Source organism: Hyla sarda, chromosome 9 (assembly GCF_029499605.1).
Source record: "Hyla sarda isolate aHylSar1 chromosome 9, aHylSar1.hap1, whole genome shotgun sequence".
Classification (NCBI taxonomy): domain Eukaryota; kingdom Metazoa; phylum Chordata; class Amphibia; order Anura; family Hylidae; genus Hyla; species Hyla sarda.
The window spans coordinates 16,091,747-16,118,937 of NC_079197.1; the positions used below are offsets into that span (position 1 = coordinate 16,091,747).

Sequence of the window (27,191 nt, forward strand, 5' to 3'; positions counted from 1 at the left end):
AACCGCCTGGCACACAGCTCTGGGGGCTACAGTCTACACCTCTGTACATTCTACTGAAGACTGCATTGTCTAGAACAGGGTTTCCAAACCAGGTGCCTCCAGCTGTTGCAAAACAACTACTTCCAGCATGCCCGGCCAGCCAACGGCTGTCGGGGCATGTTGGGAGTTGTAGTTTTGCAACAGCTGGAGGTCTCCTGTTTGGGAAACACTGATGTATGACAACAAGCCCTTCATCTCTCCCTGTGTCACAGTCATTAGTGTCCCCTCATCTCTCTGTGTCACAGTGATTAGTGTCCCCTCATCTCTCCTGTGTCACAGTCATAAGTGTCCCCTCATCTCTCTGTGTCAGTCATTAGTGTCCCCTCATCTCTCCCTGTGTCACAGTCATTAGTGTCCCCTCATCTCTCCTGTGTCACAGTCATTAGTGTCCCCTCATCTCTGTGTCACAGCCATTAGTGTCCTCTCATCTCTTCCTGTGTCAGTCATTATTATCCCCTCATCTCTCCTGTGTCACAGTCATTAGTGCCCCCTCATCTCTCCGTGTCACAGTCATTAGTGTCCCCTCATCTCTTCTTTGTCACAGTCATTAGTGTCCCCTCATCTCTTCTGTGTCACAGTCATTAGTGTCCCTTCATCTCTCCTGTGTCACAGTCATTAGTGCCCCCTCATCTCTCTGTGTCACAGTCATTAGTGTCCCCTCATCTCTCCTTTGTCACAGTCATTAGTGTCCCCTCATCTCTCTGTGTCACAGTCATTAGTGCCCCCTCATCTGTCCCTATGTCACAGTCATTAGTGTCCCCTCATCTCTCTGTGTCACAGTCATTAGTGTCCCCTCATCTCTCCTTTGTCACAGTCATTAGTGTCCCCTCATCTCTCTGTGTCACAGTCATTAGTGCCCCCTCATCTGTCCCTATGTCACAGTCATTAGTGTCCCCTCATCTGTCCCTGTGTCACAGCCATTAGTGTCCCCTCATCTGTTCCTGTGTCACAGCCATTAGTATCCCCTCATCTGTCCCTGTGTCACAGCCATTAGTGTCCCCTCATCTGTCCCTGTGTCACAGCCATTAGTATCCCCTCATCTGTCCCTGTGTCAGTCATTAGTGTCCCCTCATCTTTCCCTGTGTCACAGCCATTAATGTCCCCTCATCTGTTCCTGTGTCACAGCCATTAGTGTCCCCTCATCTGTTTGTGTCACAGCCATTAGTGTCCCCTCATCTGTTCCTGTGTCACAGCCATTAGTGTCCCCTCATCTCTCCCTGTGTCACAGCCATTAGTGTCCCCTCATCTGTTCCTGTGTCACAGCCATTAGTGTCCCCTCATCTCTCCCTGTGTCACAGCCATTAGTGTCCCCTCATCTCTCCCTGTGTCACAGCCATTAGTGTCCCCTCATCAGTCCCTGTTTCACAGCCATTAGTGTCCCCTCATCAGTTCCTGTGTCACAGCCATTAGTGTCCCCTCATCTCTCCCTGTGTCACAGCCATTAGTGTCCCCTCATCTCTCCCTGTGTCACAGCCATTAGTGTCCCCTCATCTCTCCCTGTGTCACAGCCATTAGTGTCCCCTCATCAGTCCCTGTGTCACAGCCATTAGTGTCCCCTCATCTCTCCCTGTGTCACAGCCATTAGTGTCCCCTCATCTCTCCCTGTGTCACAGCCATTAGTGTCCCCTCATCTCTCCCTGTGTCACAGCCATTAGTACGTGCCTTTGGCTGTCCAGACACGCTGGGTAGTTTTGCAACAGCTGGATGCACCCTGGTTGGGAAACACAACAAGGTGGCTTCTTACAAAATTAAGAAATGGGAAAATAGGTGAAAGCTGTTTTCTGAGTGAGGATTTGATGGTTTTATTGGGAAGAAGCATGAATAACAATTCCATAATATAACCTGGGAGTGATTAGTGACACAGACACCATGAGTACACCCCCTCAGACACCAATGTGACAGCATATAGGTGTAATCGGTCCTGACAACCAAGGATGGGGAGCCCCAGTCTCAGAGGGGTGTCCAGTATTAGAATAATGGGTCGGCTTCTTTTGGACTCTAATCCATAGGTTGTATGAGCAGCAGACAGAACCCATAGAACAGGATGGAGATATTTCTATATAAAGACACATTTACCTGATCTCCCCATAGATTATAATGCAGGATGGTTCCAAGCATTGGGTTACACAGGACGCCTTTTATTTGTGTCCGGCCGCGCTTCACTACGACATTACCAGCTACTTGTCAAATAAGCGCACGTCTGGATTAATAATCCTGATCCGCACAGAGTGATGAGCGACTGGCAGCAGGATAAATAATCAGCCCTTATACGGGTCCTGTCCGGAGATTGGGGGGTCCAGGCTGTCAGACCCCCCGCAATCAGCTACTTGTCCCCTATTCTGTGGATAAAGGATATGATAGTTTTCCCTGGAGAAACCCCTTTAATAACTTACACACAGGGGAAAGATGAGGGGACATTAATAACTGACACACAGGGGGAGATAAGAGGACATTAATAACTGACACACAGGGGGAGATAAGAGGACATTAATAACTGACACACAGGGGGAGATGATGGGACATTAATAACTGACACACAGGGGGAGATGAGGGGACATTACTAACTGTGACACAGGGAGAGATGGGGACAGTAATAGCTAACACACAGGGTGGTCAGATAAGGGGACACTTATGACTGTGACACAGGGAGAGATGAGGGACACTAATTATTGTGACACACAGGGAAGAGATGAGGGGACACTAATCACTGTGACAGAAAGAGAGAGAGAGAGAGAGAGAGAGAGAGAGAGATGAGGGGGACATTAATGACCATGACACAGGGAGAGATGAGGGGACACTAATGACTGTAACACAGGGGAGAGATAAGGGGACACTATTGACTGTGCCACAGGAAGAGATGAGGGGACAGTAATGACTGTGACACAGGAAGAGATGAGGGAACAGTAATGACTGTGACACAGGAAGAGATGAGGGGACACTAATGACTGTGACACAGGAAGAGATGAGGGAACAGTAATGACTGTGACACAGGAAGAGATGAGGGGACACTAATGACTGTGACACAGGAAGAGATGAGGGGACACTAATGACTGTGACACAGGAAGAGATGAGGGGACACTAATGACTGTGACACAGGAAGAGATGAGGGGACAGTAATGACTGTGACACAAGGGAGAGATGAGGGAACACTAATGACTGACACACAGGGAGAGATGAGGGGACACTAATGACTGTGACCCAGGAAGAGATAAGGACACAGTAATGACTGTGACACAGGAGAGATGAGGGGACAGTAATGACTGTGACACAGGGGGAGATGAGGGGACAGTAATGACTGTGACACAAGGAGAGATGAGGGGACAGTAATGACTGTGACACAGGAAGAGATGAGGGGACACTAATGACTGTGACACAGGAAGAGATGAGGGAACACTAATGACTGACACAGGAAGAGATGAGGGGACACTAATGACTGTGACACAGGAAGAGATGAGGGGATAGTAATGACTGTGACACAGGAAGAGGAGGGGACAGTAATGACTGTGACACAGGGAGAGATGAGGGGACAGTAATAACTGTGACACAGGGAGAGATGAGGGAACAGTAATAACTGTGACACAGGAAGAGATGAGGGGACACTAATGACTGTGACACAGGAAGAGATGAGGGGACAGTAATGACTGTGACACAGGAAGAGATGAGGGGACAGTAATGACTGTGACACAGGAAGAGAGGAGGGGACACTAATGACTGTGACATAGGAAGAGATGAGGGGACACTAATAACTGTGACACAGGAAGAGATGAGGGGACACTTATGACTGTGACACAGGAAGAGATGAGGGGACAGTAATGATTGTGACACAGGAAGAGATGAGGGGACACTAATGACAGATCATATGACATCACCTAAAGTCACATTGTATGCAAGCCACATCCCAGCCCCTTACTTTTATTGCTGGCTCCTAGATTCCTAGCAGATTTGTGAAGCCCTAAGATATTGGGCAAATGGATTTTCTGGGGATTTTTCTAGGTTTCCAGAAAGTGTAGTAAAATAAAAATTGCGGTTCTCGCCCATAAATCCCAGGATGTCAAGACTCCTGACGCCAACTACATACTGTATGTTTAGATTAAACGTAAACATGGCATCTACACAGTGACGGCAGAACCAAGATGGTGAATATATGGGGGAAACTCAATGTAAAGGCCTAACATCTCCCCACATTACTGAGACGCTGAGGCGGCAGCTTGTGGTGTAACCTACCCGGATGTCATGGAGACCATTGTGTTACCTGTAAGTCAAGGCTACTGCTCGGTATTTAAGAGGCCCCTGTTATACAGCTCTTGACCTTAGAAGTGTATAACATCAGAATCTTAAGGAGAGTGTTCACGCACCATAGAAACCTATAGAATGAGAACATTCTTTACATTCTATAGCAGTGTTTTCCAATCAGGGTGCCTCCAGCTGTTGCAAAGCTACAACTCCCAGCATGCCCGGATAGCCAACGGCTGTCCGGGCATGCTGGGTGTTGTAGTTTTGGAACAGCTGGAGGCACCCTGGTTGCGAAACACTGCCATAGAATGTAAAGAATGTTCTCATTCTATAGGTTTCTATGATGCATGAACACTCTCCTTAAAGGGGTACTCCGGTGGAAAACTGTTTTTTTTATTTTTTTTTAAATCAACTGGTGCCAGAAAGATAAACAGATTTGTAAATTACTTCTATAAAAAAAAAAAAAAAAAATCTTAATCCTTCCAGTACTTATTATCTGCTTAATATTACAGAGGAAATTCTTTTCTTTTTGGAACACAGAGCTCTCTGCTGACATCACGAGCACAGTGCTCTCTGCTGACATCTCTGTCCATGTTAGGAACTGTCCAGAGCAGCATATGTTTTCTATGGGGATTTTCTCCTACTCTGGACAGTTCTTAAAATGGACATAGGTGGCAGCAGAGAGCTCTAGGTTCCAAAATGAAAATCATTTCCTCTGTAGTATTCAGCAGCTAATAAGTACTGGAAGGATTAAGATTTTTTAATAGAAGTAATTTACAAATCTGTTTAACTTTCAGACACCAGGTGATAAAAAAATAAATAAAAATAAAAAGTTTTCCACCGGAGTACCTCTTTAACATATAATGTAGTTACCATTGATGCTGACTTCGTCCCAGAAATTAGTAAAGGAAACAAGGATGTCCAGTGCCCGACTTAGTAACGGTTCTTTATTGTTAAGCCATAAGAGACATCACAGGAACACGGTAAAAGTGACGCATTTCGGCTTTACTTGAAAGCCTTAGTCATACCAAATGGCTTTCAAAGGCATTCAAGTTAAGCCGAAACGCGTCACTTTTCGTGTTCCTGTGATGTCTCTTATGGCTTAACAATAAAGAACCGTTCCTGAGTCGTTGTTTCCTTTACTAATATATAATACAGTAGTATCTCAATAGTCATCAGGGACGTGCACAGACATTTGGGGGGGTCAGGGGCTCAAATAGAAAAAAGGGAACTTCTCATTATATAAAAAAAGAGTTAGCAAAAACCTTACATAGGTTAATACAACACAATTCCTGAGATAAGGGACCTTCAGCAGTCATGTCAGCTGAATGAGACCCCATAACTCCAGGCAGGTACCAATCAATAGGCGCATCATAGGGCAGGAGCATCAAAAGGGCAGGGGCTCAATCCCCCTTTTGAGTCTATGTATGCACGTCCCTGATAGTCATAAGAGGCATATAAAGCTCATTGGTCAGTCCCTGGGACCGGACTGTCAATGCTAAACGTGTAGTTACTGGAGGAGGAAAGATGTTCTGCAGCGGCGTTGCCTTTCAGAGACCAAATTCAGTTCCAGTCCGGTTAAAAGAGTATTCACATTTATTTGTGCATACATAAAAAGACAGACAAGCAAGACGCGTTTCGGGGTTAACTAAACCCCGAAACGCGTCTTGCTTGTCTGTCTTTTTATGTATGCACAAATAAATGTGAATACTCTTTTAACCGGACTGGAACTGAATTTGGTCTTTGAAAGGCAACGCCACTGCAGAACATCTTTCCTCTACAGCAGAATCCTATTGACAGTGCTGGGACTCTGCTGCACTGCAATTTCCAAGTGTAATTTCGCAGCAGAATTACACTTGGAAATTCCACAGTGTGAACCTAGCCTAAGGGTCTATTCACACGGCAGAATTTTTGCTTGCGGAATTCCCGCTCAAATTAAAACCCATAGACTTCTAAGGGATTTCGCACTCCCATTCACACTTCTGAATTTCCGCTTGTGAATGGGAGTATGGAATCCCATAGAAGTCTATGGGCTTTAGTTAGAGGCGGAATTCCGCAAGCAAAAATTCTGCCGTGTGAATAGATTCCAAGGCTAGGTTCACACTGCGGAATTTATGGGCAGAAAATTTCCGGCCGGAGATTCCGAGTGCGGCCAGTGCCGACTGAATCAGTTGGTGCTAGGACCTCACAGACACGCAACGCCATTCTTCAGGCGGAAATTTCCAAGCGGATTTTCCGTACACAAATTCTGCTTCAAAAATTTCCGCTGTGGAGATTCCGCTGTGTGAATGGGACAGCGGAATCCCATTGAAGTGAATGGGCAATTTATTTCTGTGGAATTTACTGCAGAAAAATTCTGCAGTGTGAACATAGCCTTGGGGGAAGGTCAGGTAGCCTCCATATCTCCATGTGATCTGTTGTTCTCTGTTATTACTTTAGGCTGGGTTCACACCACGTTTTTGCAATATAGTTCCCGTATCAGGTTTTTGATTTAAAAAAAAATGGATTCCTCAAAACCGGACTAAACTGTATCAAAACGTGTACAAATTTTTATCCGTATACGGTTTGAAAAATGATGTCCAGTTGCATCCGTTTTTTAAGAAAAAAAGTATACGTTTTTAACTTTTCATTTCATTATGAATAAAGTTTCACTTGTTTGATTGAGATTCCAAGAAAAAAAACCTGTGCAAAGTCAAAAACTGTATGGTGAAAACCGGATGGAACAGTACGCACATACAGTTCTGTACGGTTCCCATTGACTCCCATGTTAAAAAAAAAAAAACATATACGGTTTAATACAGTTTTTCAGCCGGACCAAAAACCGTAGTAGGCCACGGTTTTCTGTCCGGAAAAAAACCAAAAGTAAAAAACCATATGGTTTGAAAAATGGAGACAACCGTATACATTATGGTGCATACGATTTTGAATGGGAAGTCTATAGGCACGGTTTTCTGTACGGTTGCATAGTTTTTTGTTTTTTTTTCTTAAGAAACCGTATAGTAAAATCGTGGTGTGAACCCCCCCTTACTTCAGGCTGGGGAGATGTTGACTGTAATCAGGGACGGCTCTGTCTATAGGCAAAATAGGCAGCCGTCTAGAGCACCCTCTTGATGGGGGGCGCCGCTCTGCCTGCCGCAAGAAAGTTAGACAACCAGCATCCGAACCACTCACTCGACCAGCAGCATGAGGAGAAGGTTTGTTACAGTGTGTCACCCCAGAAGTAAGGTGGGGCGTGTCAAAAGGCGGAGTCAATGGGAGGAGTCAAGGGGGAGGCAATATTAGCTTTTTTCTATGGTGTTAAAAATCCTTGCACCAGCCCTGACTGTAATTATACATCCCACCTGCTATATTGCTGCAGATTTGCTATACAAGAACTTGGGAAAGCTGGGTACCAACTCCCTGGAGAGCCCCAACCCATGCAGGTTTCTCAGAAACAAATATTGCTAAAAACACAGAAAAGCCTCAGAATTTTCCATACACAGTTGCGAATGTGAAGCCTTTTTTTTTTTGGTTATGTTTCTGCTCTTGCAGCAAAGCAGCGACCTTTGCTCAGGATGTGGTCACATTTGGGGTAAAGATGGGCAGAAATACAGGTTTTTTCATTGAAAACAACTTTGGTGTCATTGAAAACAACTTCAAATAGCGGCTCTGTGGTTAGGTTCTGCTAGGGTGTAGCCCACCCCACGAAGGGACGAAATGCTGCGGCACATTGTATTGTGGGGTCACACTTAGCTCATCTCCGATACAGCTAGATGACTAGAATGCCAGGCTCTCCATCACCAGGGCGAGGATTTAGCTTACTACCCTGGTCCTGTATCTAAATACCCTGGCCAGAATAGAATAGCTTGTTGGACCTCCCCCCCAGCACCCATGCCAAGGTAGACCTCCTGGGTTAAAGGGGTATTCCAGGGAAAAACTTTTATTTTTTTAATATATTAACTGGCTCCAGAAAGTTAAACAGATTTGTAAATTACTTCTATAATTTTTTTTTAATCCTTCCAATAATTATCAGCTGCTGAAGTTGAGTTGTTCTTTTCTGTCTGGAAACCGTGCTCTCTGCTGACATCTCTGCTTGTCTCGGGAACTGCACAGAGTAGAAGAGGTTTGCTATGGGGATTTGCTTCTACTCTGGACAGTTTCCGAGACAGGTGTCATCAGAGAGCACTCAGACAGAAAAGAACAACTCAACTTCAGCAGCTCTTAAGTACTGAAAGGATTAAGATTATTATTTTTCTCCATCTCACATTCATCCGGGCTGGCGGCCCGCTCCATCCGAGCTCCAGCGCTACCTACCGTATTATTCACCGTATAAGACGCACTTTTTCTTCCCCAAAACTGGGGGGGAAAAGTCGTGCGTCTTATACGGCGAATACACCAGTATCGCGGCGGTCCTTGCGGCCATCAACGGCCGGGACCCGCGGCTAATACAGGACATCACCGATCGCGGTGATGCCCTGTATTCACCCTTCAGACGCAGCGATCAAAGCTGACCGCCGCGTCTGAAGGGAAAGTGACACTAACCCGGCTGTTCAGTCGGGCTGTTCGGGACCGCCGCAATCTCACCGCGGCGGTCCCGAACAGCCCGACTGAATAGCCGGGTTAGTGCTTACAGGACACCGGGGGGGACCTTACCTGCCTCCTCGGTGTCTTCTCCGTTCAGGGATCCCCTGTATGGCCGGCGCTCTCCTTCCTCGTCATCACGTCGTCGCGTACGTGCGTCGGCGCGCGTAACGACGTGATGGCGGCGACGAAGAGCGAAGATACCCGGCCGGCAGCAGAGACGTTCCGGAGCGACGGGGGACACGGCGACAGCGATAGAGCGACATCCAGGGCAGCGGTGATGAGTCCGGAGCGGCGGGGACACGGGAATATTACCTCCTATGCAGTGGTCTTCAATCTGCGGACCTCCAGATGTTGCAAAACTACAACTCCCAGCATGCCCGGACAGCCAACGGCTGTCCGGGCATGCTGGGAGTTGTAGTTTTGCAACATCTGGAGGTCCGCAGGTTGAAGACCACTATTGGGTTCAAAATCTTTATTTTTTTTTTAGATTTTGCCCCTAAAAATAGGGTGCGTCTTATACACCGGTGCGTCCTATAGGACGAAAAATAGGGTAATCTCAAGCAGCCCCTACACCTGTGGTCCCTTGGTGAGTGAGCTGAGTTGCATATTCTCTTATTTTTTCTTACTCTTTAACCCAGCATTTTCTATATCTCCAAGTTCTGCTTTATCTTCTATTGTATAATGTATAATGACAAATAAAGAAATATCTGAATGTATACTGGGTCTGAATGTTTAGTTTTATACTTTATACCAAGGATCCCTTTTTACCTTTCGTCACTACTGTCTTTGCTCTTTGTCACCTCCTCCTCTATAGTCCGATCTTCTACTTTCTCAGTGACGTCTGGTGTCACCTCCGGGCTCCGTGGGCCGGAATTGCTTGGGCGGCCATCGCAGTTGTCCTTCACGACCTCTTCCCTCTGGCCGTTCACGCTGTCTTGTATCGGAGATACTTCCGTTCTCCTTTGTGTCTTTAGGGAAGGAACCACTATGATATCACTGGCGTCTTGATCCAGTAGGTCATTGGTGGAGTGCGCTGCCATGGTGGATGGATGCCCCTTGCTTTTCTCTTTCTTGGATTTGGAGAGTTTTTTGCTGATTCTAGGCATGGTCCCCATGTGACTGTACATGTCGCTTGACCTGGCATAGGAAGGGCTCTTGGGTATGGTCGTGAGGTCATCTTGTGTCTTCTGGAAGACTTGGTCCACGCTGACATTGTTACACCCCTCCGAATTTTGAGAGTCTTTTCTGCGGAAGGCCCGGGGCAGGCTGCTGAGGCTACCGAACACATTCAGCTTAAAGAACTCTACAAAAAACAAAAAAATACATTTTTAGCCAACGTAATTCAGTATAAAGGTTGATAACTGTCACAATAAAGGGGAAGTGTCACTTTGCTTTTTGTGCAGCCGGCAAAAATGTTCCTAAATATATATACAGAACTTTCTCAACCTTTATCTAAAAATAGATAATTTCAACACTAGGAGAAGCAAAGCAGATAGCAGTGTTTCACCCTATATACAGGGCTGGTTCAAGGATTGTTGTCACCCTAGGCAAAAGCTAGTCTTGACACCCCTTGACACGCCCCACCTTACTACTGGGGTGACACACTGTAACAAACCTCCTCCTCATGTAATCACTTTACTACTGGGGTGACACACTGTAACAAACCTCCTCCTCATGTAATCTCCTTACTACTGGGGTGACACACTGTAACAAACCTCCTCTTCATGCAGCTGGCTGAGCAAGTAGTTTGGATGCTGGTTGTTTACCTTTCTTGTGGTAGGCAGAGCGGCGCCCCCCATCAAGAGGGTGCTCTAGGCGGCTGCCTATTTTGCCTATAGACAGAGCTGGCCCTGCTTATATATGAGCTATAGCTGACCATATACATAGAAAAATACATACACAGCCAAACCATACGTGCATGTTTATAGTAGGGATCGACCGATAGCGGTTTTTTAGGGCCGATACCGATAATCGGTGCAGGTTAGGGCCGATAGCCGATAACTTATACCGATATTCCGGTATAAGTTATTGGCTATTTAAGCGGGCGCTTTAAATCAATGATCTGCAGTGGCTTTTGCGGGGCCATAGGCCGCCGCCGCCACCCGCTTCTCTCCCCTACCTGTCAGGGTGGTCCGGGCCATCCATCCTTCCTTCCTGTAGTGTCCGGGGGAAGAGTGAACCGGTCTGGGCTGTCCTTCTTCGCCGGCGGTCATCTTCTCCACTCTGGGCAGGCTCCGGCCTAGTCCGCACCTGACGTCACGGCGTAGCGGCGTCTATGCAGTGTACTAGGCTGGAGCCTGCCCGGAGTGGAGAAGATGACCGCCGGAGAAGAAGGACAGCCCGGACCGGTGCACCCTCCACCTGGAACGCCCCCGGACACTACAGGAAGGAAGGATGGATGGCCCGGACCACCCCCATTACGGGTAAGTTTAATTTTTTTATTGACTCGGAGGGTGGGGGAGGGGCCCGACCGGTATAGCGGTATGGGCAAAAATCCATACCGGTATACTGCCCAGCATCACGGTGGGGGCTGCGACGCGGTGCGGTGGGTCGGGGGTGCGGTGCGGCGTGTCGTGTCGGGGGGTGGCGGTCGCGGTGCGGTGGGGGCGGTGCAGGGGGCGGGGCATTATCGGCTTATCGGCAAGGTAATTGCCGATAACGATAATGCCCAAAATCGTGATTATCGGCCAATAATATCGGCCATACCGATAATCGGTCGATCCCTAGTTTATAGAGTCGGGAGAATTAGTGTATGGCCAATGTAGAACTATGAATATGGCCGAATTCATGAAGAGTGAAATATGGATATAATTGTACATCCGGATGCTATATTAGGTCACGTGACCTCTTTATATTTCCCTAGCAGATCTATATGAACGTATGAACGCTGTAAATATATATATATATATATATATATATTTCTTTATTTTTTATTTTTTCAACTGTAAATTTTTATTGCATTTTTTAAACATATAAATAAACAAAAGACAAGCAATTACAGCAACGCCCACAAGGATACATGTTGGTATAAACAAATGGCTAGCGACAAGTCGCAATGGCATAACAACAAACTAACGGACTATTCACTAGCTAGACAACCAACACAAGGCACGTTCCTGTATGTGAAAACAATAATCTATAATCTAAGTATATATCTATATTTCTTTCATGTTAAAGGGGTTATCCAGGAAAAAAAACTTTATATATATATATATATATATATATATATATATATATATATATATATATATATATCTCAACTGGCTCCAGAAAGTTAAACAGATTTGTAAATTACTTTTATTAAAAAAATCTTCATCCTTTCAGTACTTATAAGCTGCTGAAGTTGAGTTATTCTTTTCTGTCTAAGTGCTCTCTGATGAGACTTGTCTCGGGAACTGTCCAGGGTAGAAGCAAATCCCCATAGCAAACCTCTTCTACTCTGTGCAGTTCCCGAGACAAGCAGAGATGTCAGCAGAGAGCACTGTTGCCAGACAGAAAACAACAACTCAACTTCAGCAGCTGATAATTATTGGAAGGATTAAGATTTTTTTTAATAGAAGTCATTTACAAATCTGTTTAACTTTCTGGAGCCAGTTGATATATATATATATATCTCAAGTTTGGAGGGGAGAGGAGGAACAGGTAAACGAGGACGGCTGCAGCTGTTCCTTCTCTCCCCTCCACGCTGCCATGTTACATATTTTAACATGAAAGCAATAAAGTACTGAAGATTTTAACCTGCATACCCAGGTGAGTTGCCGCTTTCTACTTCTCCGTTTCATTGTTGTATATTTCGGATCCTGGGCTTCATCCAAGGACCCTATATCTTACACTCTTATGAGCGGAGCACCTCCAGGAAGCACTTGATTACTAGCCTCGATATATGCATCTGTGGTGGCCCGGTACCGTATTGGATACCGTACCTAGTGTGGTGGTCCCCAAAGTCAGGTAGGGTCCCCCAGGTGGGACAGCCCCTAGTCGCCTCCTTCTTTTCTAGTTTTGTAATGTGTAAATGTATATATTTAATATAATGTATATTAGTGCTTACCTTGGTAGCGTCGCAGGGCCTTCGGTCATGTGACTATGTTAATTCCTCTATGGTATGTTGGAGGATCTTTGGAGGTCCTTGGGTCACATAATTACCCATAACTCTTTGTACAGATAATTGACAGAAGTATTGGACCAATCAGCTTAAGGCCAGCCCTGCCCATATAAGGGAGCTGCCGCCAATGATCGCTCTCTTGGGTTGCTGCTCTCGCGGATGCCGGACTATCAGGACGGATCTGAGCAACTTACAAAGACAAGCTAGGCCAGAAGCCTGCCGGCCTCAGCGTTAAAGGGGTTCTCCACTGCCTTAACCTACTCTTGGCAGTTAGTTAGCTCTGTGGCTATATGTTATTATGGCTTTTTTTCATATCGCTAACGGTTCTGTATGTGGTGTTTTACTTACCTTTTTTCCAGACCCGGAAGCTGGTTTCTTCATTTGCTTCATCTGCCTTCGGGTGTCTGGGCATGCTGGGAGTTGTAGTTTTGCAACCGCTGGAGGCACCCTGGTTGGGAAACACTGCCATAGCAAACCTTCAGGACTCACCTCTGGCCAGGTTAGGGTTAACAATCCTCCAGCGCGTCAGGCCCGATGCTGACATCACTATGGCACATGCGCAGATGATCCTCCGAAGCGAGGACCAACTGCGCATGCGCCCATCACGGCATCTGATTCGCCGAAAGCAGCCCAATCCGCATTCAGCTTAGAAGAAGCTGAAAGTAAGGAGGGTGCACGCTGATGACGACAGAACATTCAGTCACGCGGGAGGCGGGCACGTACGGAGTGAGGGGCAGGCCGGCCTCCAACACACCACCCTCCACGGTGACGTCCCGGTGGCAAGATGGCGGCGGAAGAAAAGAAAAAAAGTGGTCTGGAAAAAGGTAAGTAAAACACCACATACAGAACTGTTAGCAACATGAAAAAAAGCCATAATAACATATTGCCACAGAGCTAACTAACTGCCAAAAGTAGGTTAAGGCAGTGGAGAACCCCTTTAACTCAAAACATGAGTTATAAACTAAATCCACGCTAAAGCTAGCGTGACTGCTGGACCTCAACTAAATCCCCTAAATCCAGCGGAACAGCGCATATCAGTCTACGGACTCTAAAACGCTTAAGGTCCCTTAAGGTCGATATCTAAGAGACTTTGCTTGTAAAGAGACTGTTCCTGTTATAAAGCTCGCATAAAATCTTCAGTAAAAGTTTCGACTGTTTCCAGCAAGCTCTCCAGTTGTGGACATTCAATTATTTCATACCTCCCTATCGCTCTTGGGAAGGGTGGCGGTAGGACAAGCATACAGAGAATAGCCCGCACGCTGGCGTCACGAATAGAAAGGGTTAAGCAAGCACCCTTTGGTAATCGCATAGCTACACCCCATATGCCCTACACCCCCAAGCTACCACACATCACATCACCGTTGTCTTTATTCACAAGTAGTAGCCGACTCCACACTCTCTTTTTGGTAATATATAAGATATATATATATATATATATATATATATATATATATATCCCTGCATGCTAGGATATATATTAATCCTTATGATTGATTAATGGAGGCACTGATGGATTGACCACTTAGCTGGATCTGTTTCCTGTACACTCAGGACTGGATTTGGAGCCTGAGCTCATACTAGGAAAGTGTTGACGCGCCATAGAGGATGTTCGCTTGAAATATCCGGAACGTAGCTCTGCTGTATAATATTATATGATTTTAACGAGAAGGTGAGTGCTGCTGGTAACTCTGGAACCATCCCTACAGAGGAGATGCCCCAAGACAGAGTCAATTAAAGGGGTACTCCCGTGGAAACCTTTTTTTTTTTTGTAAATCACTTCTACTAAAAAATCTTAATCCTTCCAGTACTTTTTAGGGGCTGTATACTAAAGGGAAATCCAAAAAAGAAATGCATTTCCTCTGATGTCATGACCACAGTGCTTTCTGTTGACCTCTGCTGTCCATTTTAGGAACTGTCCAGAGCTGGAGAAAATCCTCATTGCAAACATATGCTGCTCTGGACAGTTCCTAAAATGGACAGCAGAGGACAGCAGAGAGCACTGTGGTCAGGACATCACAGGAAATGCATTTCTTTTTTGGATTTCTCTTTAGTATACAGCCCCTAAAAAGTACTGGAAGGATTAACATTTTTTTTTAATAGAAGTGATTTACCAATATGTTTAACTTTCTGGCACCAGTTGAAAAAAAAAAAAGTTTTCCTCGGGAGTACCCCTTTAATAGGGTACAAAAGAACGTTCTTCCATAGTAGCCCTAGGCACATTGGCCGACAGGTACTATGCGTTTGTGGGCACCGAACTTTAGTGCCATAAGAAGTCATCACAAGAAAACAAAAGCCTCATGGCAAGTGAGGAAAAAACAAGACAAAAAGACTGGAGAGTAGGGATCGACCGATATTGATTTTTTAAGGCCAATACCGATAATCGGTGAAGGTTAGGGCCGATAGCCAATAATTTATACCGTTATTCCGGTATAAGTTATCGTCTGTTTATCCATCCCCTCGCGACACCGCTGCAGATCATTTATTTAAAGCGGGCGCTTTAAATGAATGAACTGCATCGCCTTTTGCGGTGCCAGAGACCCCACCGCCACCCGCTTCTCTCCCCCTGCCTGTCCGGGGGTCCTCCTGAGTCCTATCACCGCAACCACCCCCCCCCCCCACTGCCGCACTGCTCCGCACCGTGCCGCACCCCCCACCGCACCGCCACGGCCCCATTGCCTCCCCCATCCCCGATTTTATAATTACCTGTTCCCGGGGCCCGGGGTCCACGCTACATCTGGCTCTGGTGGCGTCCTCCTGAGCTGTCACTGTGCGCACTGACGGACGTCACCCGTCATTGCGCAGCACACAGCGTAACACAGGACGCAGCAGGAGCCAGAAGTAGCGCAGACCCCGGGAACAGGTAATTATAAAACCGGGGATGGGGGAGGCAATGGGGCCAGGGCGGTGCAGTGGGGGGGGGCGGTCGTGGTGTGGTGGGTGGTGCAGCGCGGTGCGGGGGGGGGGGGCGGTTGCGGGGCATTATCGGATTATTGGCACCACTGGAGTACCCCTCTAATCCAGTTCTGGAGCTTCTCAAACTAAAGACCTCATTTATTCGTAAAATGTTACATAAAATTACATGTGGCAGTACTTCCAACACGTTTCACGTTCGTACTGAACTCTTTCTCATGTATGTGAGAAGGCATGATGCAGGTACTTGAGAAAGAGTTCAGTACGAACTCGAAACGCGTAGAAAGTGCTACCACTTGTAATTTTATGTAACATTTCACAAAGAAATGCAGTCTAAAGTTGAAGAAGCTCCAGAACTGGATTACGCCATTTTATTGGTTCAATTCACCACATGGTACCAAAATATGAAAAGTGGCACCACAAGTGTTGTACTCATAGTAGAGGGGGACCTCCATTAGCTTCTGGAGCTTCTGATATGTCTGCTACCGTAATGGCTATGCCCATGCATGTCGGCAAAATGTTTTTAAAAAGGGGTCTCTATAATAAGCACAGTTCTAAGGCTTTTCTGTCTTTTTTATGCACATTTTTGTGGTGCTCCCCTCTCTATTGTTTAAATCACCATACAGACACTATATTGTGAACTACACTAACTTTACAGCCCCTCTATCATAGTCAAATAAAAAAAATCCCCCTTTAAGATTGTTGATGCCAATAAATTGTAATTCAGAGTCAAACTGGGACGAAAACCTTTCATGTGAACCAAGGAACCAAGTCTGGTGAAAGATAATGAGAAGAGATCAGATATGTGCAGAGACGCTTCTCTGACGTGTAGGAATATCATTTCAACAGATGGTCATACTAGATAGTAGCGAACAATTCACATGATATTTCCGTTACGGGTAGTAAACAATTGGCAGATTACCATCTTGAACAAATGTAAATGTTAATGCTACTAAAGCAAGAGATGAGGGGCAACCAAATACCTCAAATGCCACTTATCATGGTCAGGGCCGGCTCTGCCTATAGGCAAAATAAGCCGCCGCCTAAAGCGCCCTCCTGATGGGGGGCGCCACTCTGCCTGCCACAAGAAAGTTAGACAACCAGCATCTGAACCACTCGCTCAGCCAGAAGCATGAGGAGGAAGTTTGTTACAGTGTGTCACCCCATTTATAAGGAGATTACATGAGGAGGAGGTTTGTTACAGTGTGTCACCCCAGTAGTAAGGAGATTACATGAGCAGGAGGTTTGTTACAGTGTGTCACCGCAGTAGTAAGGAGATTACATGAGGAGGAGGTTTGTTACAGTGTGTCACCCCAGTAGTAAGGAGATTACATGAGGAGGAGGTTTGTTACAGTGTGTCACCCCAGTAGTAAGGAGATTACATGAGGAGGAGGTTTGTTACAGTGTGTCACCCCAGTAGTAAGGTAATTACATGAGGAGGGAGTTTGTTACAGTGTGTCCCCCCAGTAGTAAGGAGATTACATGAGGAGGAGGTTTGTTACAGTGTGTCACCCCAGTAGTAAGGAGATTACATGAGGAGGAGGTTTGTTACAGTGTGTCACGCCAGTAGTAAGGTGATTACATGAGGAGGAGGTTTGTTACAGTGTGTCACGCCAGTAGTAAGGTGGGGCATGTCAAAGGCTGTGCCAATGGGCGGAGTCAAGGGGGTGGAAAAATTAGCTTTTGCCTAGGGTGGAAAAATCCTTGCACCAGCCCTGATCATGGTGGACACAGCAGAAATGGAAATTCCAATCTATTGTCCAATCTCTTGGGCAGCCGCCACAGTTATCAGCCTGAGGCTATGCTCCCATGTCAGAATTTCGGAGCGGCATTCTGCAGGAATATTCCCCTCGGAAATGTCGCTGTGGCAGAGTCCCATTGAGTTCAATAGAATTCTGCTGCACTGTGTACACAACAGAATTTCCACGGCTGAAACATCATCTATGAGACGCCGCTTTTCCAGCCCTAGCGCTCCAGCCGGATCATTAAAATGTGCGCAACGTCCTCCCGTGTTTTCCGGGCAGAAATTACGCACACAAACGGTCGTGTGAACATGGCCTCATGGGGAAATCAAAGATCTGCAAATAAGGCTGCGTTCACACAGCAATTTTGAATCCGTTTCACTGTTTCCGTTACAGCCCGTAATCCAAAAACGCGGCAACCACACTATTGTGTGTGCCAACGAAAAACGGATGTTACTCTCAGTTTTTTTGCATTTTTTTTTTTTAATAATGCAAGTCAATGGGAAACAGATGGCATATATCAGCTGCCATTTTTAGCATAAACCTTTTCCTAAAAAAAAAAAAAAAAACGTATACATGATGTGGTGTGAATGTTCCCTAAGGCTTGGTTCACATCAATGAATTTCCGGCCCAAAAAAATATAAAGAGCTTGAAAAAATTCCGTCGTCTGTACTGTGCAGCGGATTCCCATTGACTGCAATAAGAAACTGCTGCACCGGAATCTCCCAGTGTGCTTTCTAAGCCAAATTACGCTTGGAATTCCCTCAGTGTGAACCCGGCCTAAGTATTGAATATTATGGATATTATTTTTAAGCTTTAGTAGGTGCTGTTTTAGTCCACAAAAAAACGCTGAAACACTGAGTACCATATCTTAGCCCATCACATAGGTGAGACTCTCCAGCTGTTGCGAAACTACAATTCCCATCATGTCCTGACAGCCCAAGGTTAGGACAGTGTTCCCCAACCTGAGGCTCTCCAGCTGTTGTGAAACTACAATTCCCATCATGTCCTGACAGCCCAAGGTTAGGACAGTGTTCCCCAACCTGAGGCTCTCCAGCTGTTGCGAAACTACAATTCCCATCATGTCCTGACAGCCCAAGGTTAGGACAGTGTTCCCCAATCTGAGGCTCTCCTGCTGTTGCGAAACTACAATTCCCATCATGTCCTGACAACCCAAGGTTAGAACAGTGTTCCCCAACCTGAGGCTCTCCAGCTGTTGTGAAACCACAATTCCCATCATGTCCTGACAGCCCAAGGTTAGGACAGTGTTCCCCAACCTGAGGCTCTCCAGCTGTTGCGAAACTACAATTCCCATCATGTCCTGACAGCCCAAGGTTAGGGCAGTGTTCCCCAACCTGAGGCTCTCCAGCTGTTGCGAAACTACAATTCCCATCATGTCCTGACAGCCCAAGGTTAGGACAGTGTTCCCCAACCTGAGGCTCTCCAGCTGTTGCGAAACTACAATTCCCATCATGTACTGACAGCCCAAGGTTAGGACAGTGTTCCCAAACCTGAGGCTCTCCAGCTGTTGCAAAACTACAATTCCCATCATGTCCTGACAGCCGAAGGTTAGGACAGTGTTCCCCAACCTGAGGCTCTCCAGCTGTTGCAAAACTACAATTCCCATCATGTCCTGACAGCCCAAGGTTAGAACAGTGTTCCCCAACCTGAGGCTCTCCAGCTGTTGCGAAACTACAATTCCCATCATGTCCTGACAGCCCAAGGTTAGAACAGTGTTCCCCAACCTGAGGCTCTCCAGCTGTTGCGAAACTACAATTCCCATCATGTCCTGACAGCCCAAGGTTAGGACAGTGTTCCCCAATCTGAGGCTCTCCAGCTGTTGCAAAACTACAATTCCCATCATGTCCTGACAGCCCAAGGTTAGGACAGTGTTCCCCAACCTGAGGCTCTCCAGTTGTTGCAAAACTACAATTCCCATCATGTCCTGACAGCCCAAGGTTAGAACAGTGTTCCCCAACCTGAGGCTCTCCAGCTGTTGTGAAACCACAATTCCCATCATGTCCTGACAGCCCAAGGTTAGGACAGTGTTCCCCAACCTGAGGCTCTCCAGCTGTTGCGAAACTACAATTTCCATCATGTCCTGACAGCCCAAGGTTAGGACAGTGTTCCCCAACCTGAGGCTCTCCAGCTGTTGCGAAACCACAATTCCCATCATGTCCTGACAGCCCAAGGTTAGGACAGTGTTCCCCAACCTGAGGCTCTCCAGCTGTTGCGAAACTACAATTCCCATCATGTCCTGACAGCCCAAGGTTAGGGCAGTGTTCCCCAACCTGAGGCTCTCCAGCTGTTGCGAAACTACAATTCCCATCATGTCCTGACAGCCCAAGGTTAGGACAGTGTTCCCCAACCTGAGGCTCTCCAGCTGTTGCGAAACTACAATTCCCATCATGTCCTGACAGCCCAAGGTTAGGACAGTGTTCCCAAACCTGAGGCTCTCCAGCTGTTGCAAAACTACAATTCCCATCATGTCCTGACAGCCCAAGGTTAGGACAGTGTTCCCCAACCTGAGGCTCTCCAGCTGTTGCGAAACTACAATTCCCATCATGTCCTGACAGCCCAAGGTTAGAACAGTGTTCCCCAACCTGAGGCTCTCCAGCTGTTGCGAAACTACAATTCCCATCATGTCCTGACAGCCCAAGGTTAGGACAGTGTTCCCCAATCTGAGGCTCTCCAGCTGTTGCAAAACTACAATTCCCATCATGTCCTGACAGCCCAAGGTTAGGACAGTGTTCCCCAATCTGAGGCTCTCCAGCTGTTGCGAAACTACAATTTCCATCATGTCCTGACAGCCCAAGGTTAGGACAGTGTTCCCCAACCTGATGCTCTCCAGCTGTTGCGAAACTAAAATTCCCATCATGTCCTGACAGCCCAAGGTTAGGACAGTGATCCCCAATCTGAGGCTCTCCAGCTGTTGCGAAACTACAATTCCCATCATGTCCTGACAGCCCAAGGTTAGAACAGTGTTCCCCAACCTGAGGCTCTCCAGCTGTTGCGAAACTACAATTCCCATCATGTCCTGACAGCCCAAGGTTAGGACAGTGTTCCCCAACCTGAGGCTCTCCAGCTGTTGCAAAACCACAATTCCCATCATGTCCTGACAGCCCAAGGTTAGGGCAGTGTTCCCCAATCTGAGGCTCTCCAGCTGTTGCGAAACTACAATTTCCATCATGTCCTGACAGCCCAAGGTTAGGACAGTGTTCCCCAACCTGATGCTCTCCAGCTGTTGCGAAACTACAATTCCCATCATGTCCTGACAGCCCAAGGTTAGGACAGTGATCCCCAATCTGAGGCTCTCCAGCTGTTGCGAAACTACAATTCCCATCATGTCCTGACAGCCCAAGGTTAGAACAGTGTTCCCCAACCTGAGGCTCTCCAGCTGTTGCGAAACTACAATTCCCATCATGTCCTGACAGCCCAAGGTTAGGACAGTGTTCCCCAACCTGATGCTCTCCAGCTGTTGCAAAACCACAATTCCCATCATGTCCTGACAGCCCAAGGTTAGGGCAGTGTTCCCCAACCTGAGGCTCTCCAGCTGTTGCAAAACTACAATTCCCATCATGTCCTGACAGCCCAAGGTTAGGACAGTGTTCCCCAACCTGAGGCTCTCCAGCTGTTGCGAAACTACAATTCCCATCATGTCCTGACAGCCCAAGGTTAGGACAGTGTTCCCCAATCTGAGGCTCTCCTGCTGTTGCGAAACTACAATTCCCATCATGTCCTGACAACCCAAGGTTAGAACAGTGTTCCCCAACCTGAGGCTCTCCAGCTGTTGTGAAACCACAATTCCCATCATGTCCTGACAGCCCAAGGTTAGGACAGTGTTCCCCAACCTGAGGCTCTCCAGCTGTTGCGAAACTACAATTCCCATCATGTCCTGACAGCCCAAGGTTAGGGCAGTGTTCCCCAACCTGAGGCTCTCCAGCTGTTGCGAAACTACAATTCCCATCATGTCCTGACAGCCCAAGGTTAGGACAGTGTTCCCCAACCTGAGGCTCTCCAGCTGTTGCGAAACTACAATTCCCATCATGTACTGACAGCCCAAGGTTAGGACAGTGTTCCCAAACCTGAGGCTCTCCAGCTGTTGCAAAACTACAATTCCCATCATGTCCTGACAGCCGAAGGTTAGGACAGTGTTCCCCAACCTGAGGCTCTCCAGCTGTTGCAAAACTACAATTCCCATCATGTCCTGACAGCCCAAGGTTAGAACAGTGTTCCCCAACCTGAGGCTCTCCAGCTGTTGCGAAACTACAATTCCCATCATGTCCTGACAGCCCAAGGTTAGAACAGTGTTCCCCAACCTGAGGCTCTCCAGCTGTTGCGAAACTACAATTCCCATCATGTCCTGACAGCCCAAGGTTAGGACAGTGTTCCCCAATCTGAGGCTCTCCAGTTGTTGCAAAACTACAATTCCCATCATGTCCTGACAGCCCAAGGTTAGAACAGTGTTCCCCAACCTGAGGCTCTCCAGCTGTTGTGAAACCACAATTCCCATCATGTCCTGACAGCCCAAGGTTAGGACAGTGTTCCCCAACCTGAGGCTCTCCAGCTGTTGCGAAACTACAATTTCCATCATGTCCTGACAGCCCAAGGTTAGGACAGTGTTCCCCAACCTGAGGCTCTCCAGCTGTTGCGAAACCACAATTCCCATCATGTCCTGACAGCCCAAGGTTAGGACAGTGTTCCCCAACCTGAGGCTCTCCAGCTGTTGCGAAACTACAATTCCCATCATGTCCTGACAGCCCAAGGTTAGGGCAGTGTTCCCCAACCTGAGGCTCTCCAGCTGTTGCGAAACTACAATTCCCATCATGTCCTGACAGCCCAAGGTTAGGACAGTGTTCCCCAACCTGAGGCTCTCCAGCTGTTGCGAAACTACAATTCCCATCATGTACTGACAGCCCAAGGTTAGGACAGTGTTCCCAAACCTGAGGCTCTCCAGCTGTTGCAAAACTACAATTCCCATCATGTCCTGACAGCCGAAGGTTAGGACAGTGTTCCCCAACCTGAGGCTCTCCAGCTGTTGCAAAACTACAATTCCCATCATGTCCTGACAGCCCAAGGTTAGAACAGTGTTCCCCAACCTGAGGCTCTCCAGCTGTTGCGAAACTACAATTCCCATCATGTCCTGACAGCCCAAGGTTAGAACAGTGTTCCCCAACCTGAGGCTCTCCAGCTGTTGCGAAACTACAATTCCCATCATGTCCTGACAGCCCAAGGTTAGGACAGTGTTCCCCAATCTGAGGCTCTCCAGCTGTTGCAAAACTACAATTCCCATCATGTCCTGACAGCCCAAGGTTAGGACAGTGTTCCCCAATCTGAGGCTCTCCAGCTGTTGCGAAACTACAATTTCCATCATGTCCTGACAGCCCAAGGTTAGGACAGTGTTCCCCAACCTGATGCTCTCCAGCTGTTGCGAAACTAAAATTCCCATCATGTCCTGACAGCCCAAGGTTAGGACAGTGATCCCCAATCTGAGGCTCTCCAGCTGTTGCGAAACTACAATTCCCATCATGTCCTGACAGCCCAAGGTTAGGACAGTGTTCCCCAACCTGAGGCTCTCCAGCTGTTGCGAAACTACAATTCCCATCATGTCCTGACAGCCCAAGGTTAGGACAGTGTTCCGCAACCTGAGGCTCTCCAGCTGTTGCAAAACTACAATTCCCATTATGTCCTGTCAGCCTTCGGCTGACAGGACATAATGGGAATTGTAGTTTCGCAACAGCTGGAGAGCCATAGGTTGGGAAACATTGTGTTAGGAGAACATGGAAGATCTTATATGCAAGCAGCACTAAGGGACCTACATAAGGGACCTACATATGCTGCACCTTATATATGAACTATAGCTGACCATATAAATAGAAAAGTACTATACACATATACCGTACATACAAATTCTGTATTCCAATGTTTGGCCTATAGCTACCGTGAGTAACGTTATGACCTATGACTTAGCAAGTGAATGCGGAGGGGGGGAGGGGGGGGGGGCGGTTGAATTTATGGTGATGGACCCTCCGGACCATAGAAATGTCCATATCACCACATTAGAGCCTTATTCTCTCTGTATCTACAGTCACCAAGCGTGAAGCCAAATCAATATCCCTGTAACCTGCCCGAACTAGTCACCTCCGGCCTGACCTCAGAAGGTCCCATCAAAAGGTCATTGCCTGAAGGCCCAAAAGAGTCTAGGTGGTGTCAGCAGATGAGAAATGGCTCGCTGGTGATTGTACTTTATCTGGGTTTTTCTACTAATGCGCAGATTGATTAAGACCAGAGGGGTGTAACTAGAGGGGGGAACGGGATAGCGGTTGCACCCAGCCCTGGGGCCTGAGGGAGACCAAAGACCTCTTCTATTACCTATGGAGACCGTAGGGGGGAGATTTATCAAAACCCGTGAGGAGAAAAAGTGGAGCAGTTGCCCATAGCAACCAATCAGATCGCTTCTTTCATTTTTGAAAAGGCCTCTGAAAAACGAAAGCAGCGATCTGATTGGTTGCTATGGGCAACTCAGCCACTTTTCCTTTACACAGGTTTTGATAAATTTCCCCCACTAGTGTTATAAATTGCACCTGGTAGGTGGGGGCCCTGTTATATACTGATTTTTGCATTGGGGGCCCCTAAGCGTCAAAAAATGACTTTGATCCAAACCCTAAAACTAGGGGCCCCCGCATTTATCTGCGCCCTCTCGACTGGTCGCGAGATGCAAAAATCACTAGGTTCAGTCCTAGAGAATGACAGTCTTAGGCGGACGCACGGCGGAATGTACGTGCGGTATTCCGCCGGAATATTCCACCCAGACATTGCGCTGCAGCAGCAGAGTCCCATTGATTTCATTGGGATTCTGCTGCACTGTTCACATGGCGGAATTTCAGCAGCAGATGTCTCTACCGCGGAAATCCAGATTCCAGTGTCCACAGAAAGAATAGACAGGTCTATTCTTTCTGAGGAATTTTGCTCGGAAATGCACTGGTGTCTATGAAACGGCGAATTTCCGAGCAGTCCAAGTGCCCGACGGAACTTTCAAATGTGCGGAATGTGAGAATTTCGTCCGCACATTTTCCTACTGTGTGAACGTACTCTTTGGGTATGGTCACACTACAGAATTTCTGCTTGCGGAAAAGCGCTCAGGAATCCCGCTGCACAAACCTAAACATTGGTGTGAATGGGTCTTCCGCTGAACCCTTCAAGCTGCAGAATTTCAGTGTTGGAAAATTCCGCCGCGGAAATTCTCTGCTGCCACCTCTGGCCGTGTCAGGGACTGTCCAGAGCAGTAGAGGTTTCGCTATAGGGATTTTACTCCTGACATGGACTGAGGTGGCAGCAGAGAGCACTGTGGTCAGACTGGAAAGAACTACACAACTTCCTGTGGAGCATACAGCAGCTGATAAGTACTGGAAGGATTAAAGGGGCACTCCATTGGAAACATCTTATCCCCTATCCAAAGGCTAAGGGATAAGATGTCGGGGAATCCCGCCGCTGGGGAACCCTGCGATCTCCGGGCCGGCAGCAGCGCCATCCGGAACACAGAAACTTGGAGCTTCCGTGTTCGGGACGTCACGCCACGCTCCCTCCATTCATGTCTATGGGAGGAGGCGTGACGGCTAGTACATAACCGTCACGCCTCCTCCCATAGACATAAATGGAAGGGGCGTGGCGGGCTGTAGTTGCCAGTCATCCGGCAGGGAGCAGAGTTCACTCCGTGCATGGATGACTGGGGTACCGCGCCGAAAATCGTGAGGGTCCCCAACGGGGACCGGAGTAACCGGAGCGCCAGAGTAACCCTTTAAGGTTTCTATATAGAAGTAATTTACAAATCTGCGTAACTTTCTGGTATCAGTTGATATGAGAGATTTGAGATTTAAGGGTGAAAGGTGTGTCCTCACCCGAGTGTTTCCACACCATGGTGACTCCAGCTGTTGCAAAACTACAACTCCCAGCATGCCCGGACAGCCGAAGGCTGTCCGGGCATGCTGGGAGTTGTAGTTTTGCAACAGCTGGAGGAACCCTGGTTGGGAAACACTGCCTCACCCTAACAGCATCTGCTCCTAGAAAAGCTGGGTGACCATCGCCATGACACTAATGATCACCCAGCTTTCCTAGGAGCAGATCCAGCCAAAAAAATAAAGCAAAATAAATAATAATTACGCTATGTCTCAATATTTTAGGGGGAAAATGCCCTTTCGGTAATTCAGTCAAAATTGCTAGTAAATGGGCAGATGGTAGGAAAAGATTTGAGTCTCTTTTCCATCGTCACGTCCCATGCCGCCTTTTATCCAGACAATGACTCGGCCGTGATGACAAAAGAGAGAAGAACAATGTGTCAGGAAATCCTATAAAAAAAATTTAAAAAAATACAACGCAGCATTTCGGAATATCTTAGGTACTTTTTCGCATTTTAAGACACTGCGTATTCCATGAAAAATCTGGGTGATAGAATAAGGGCAAGACGCCATGTTTAGTAAATACACGTCTGAATGGCGTCCATGTGCGGCGGTGTCAGGGTATGGTAATTAGGGACACCCAGTCATTAGCATATGTATATCCCCAGGATGAGGGTGTTTGTCATTTACATATGTTTGCCCTCAGTAAGATGATAAATTGGTGCCGGGAATTTAGAGGACGCCGCACCCAAAACAAAAGGGCCGCTCCACGAAATCAGAGGACATTGATAGTCCATCAGTGCTATACAGAGGGTAATATGATTAGAGGGGCGCGGTGGGCGCTCAGACACAATTAGGTGATTAACCCCCAACAAAGATAACATGCTTCAGACCGTGTACTCAAGGCGGCTGGCAGCTGAGCGATGAAAACAGCAATTACATTCAACGTTCATTTACAATGCGCCAGCTTTGGCGGGCATACATATCTTTTAGCAAAAAATAATTATAATTTACAATAATAATTAAAGGGTTATCCAGGAAAAAATTTCATATATATATATATATATCAACTGGCTCCAGAAAGTTAAACAGATTTGTAAATTACTTCTATTTAAAAATCTTAATCCTTCCAATAATTATGAGCTGCTGAAGTTGAGTTGTTCTTTTCTGTCTGGCAACAGTGCTCTCTGCTGACATCTCTGCTTGTCTCGGGAACTGCACAGAGTAGAAGAGGTTTGCTATGGAGATTTGCTTCTACTTTGGACAGTTCCCGAGACACGTGTCATCAGACAGCACAACAACTCAACTTCAGCAGATCATAAGTACTGAAAGGATTAAGATTTTTTAATAGAAGTAATTTACAAATCTGTTTAACTTTCTGGAGCCAGTTAAAGGACAACTGCAGCGGAATTACACTTATCCCCTATCCACAGGATAGGGGATAAGTGTTTGATCGCGGGGGGTCCGACCGCTGGGACCCCCCTCGATCTCCCAAACGGGGCACTGCCATTAGCGCCCATGGTGACGTAGCGTCGACCTAGAGGTCGACGGTGATGCCCCGTCTCCTCCCCGTCCCCATACAGTTCTATGGGGGATGTGGGGAGGCACGAATGCTGCCTCCCCGCCTCTCCCATAGAGATGTATGGAGGAGGCGTGCCGGCCGCAACGTCATGCTGCGGCTGGCACGCCCCCTGCACGGGAGAGCCG

At 47.2% G+C, this 27,191-nt stretch overlaps 1 protein-coding gene across 1 annotated transcript in view; it reads right to left on the reverse strand.

Annotated features, from left to right (window-relative positions):
• Positions 1 to 27,191, reverse strand: part of SH2D3C (SH2 domain containing 3C) — an 87,040-nt gene that overhangs the window by 38,798 nt on the left and 21,051 nt on the right. The window contains exon 2 of the mRNA XM_056540443.1: positions 9,604 to 10,138. Coding sequence (XP_056396418.1) covers positions 9,604 to 10,138 — 535 coding nt within the window. The remainder of the gene's footprint in view (positions 1 to 9,603; positions 10,139 to 27,191) is intronic.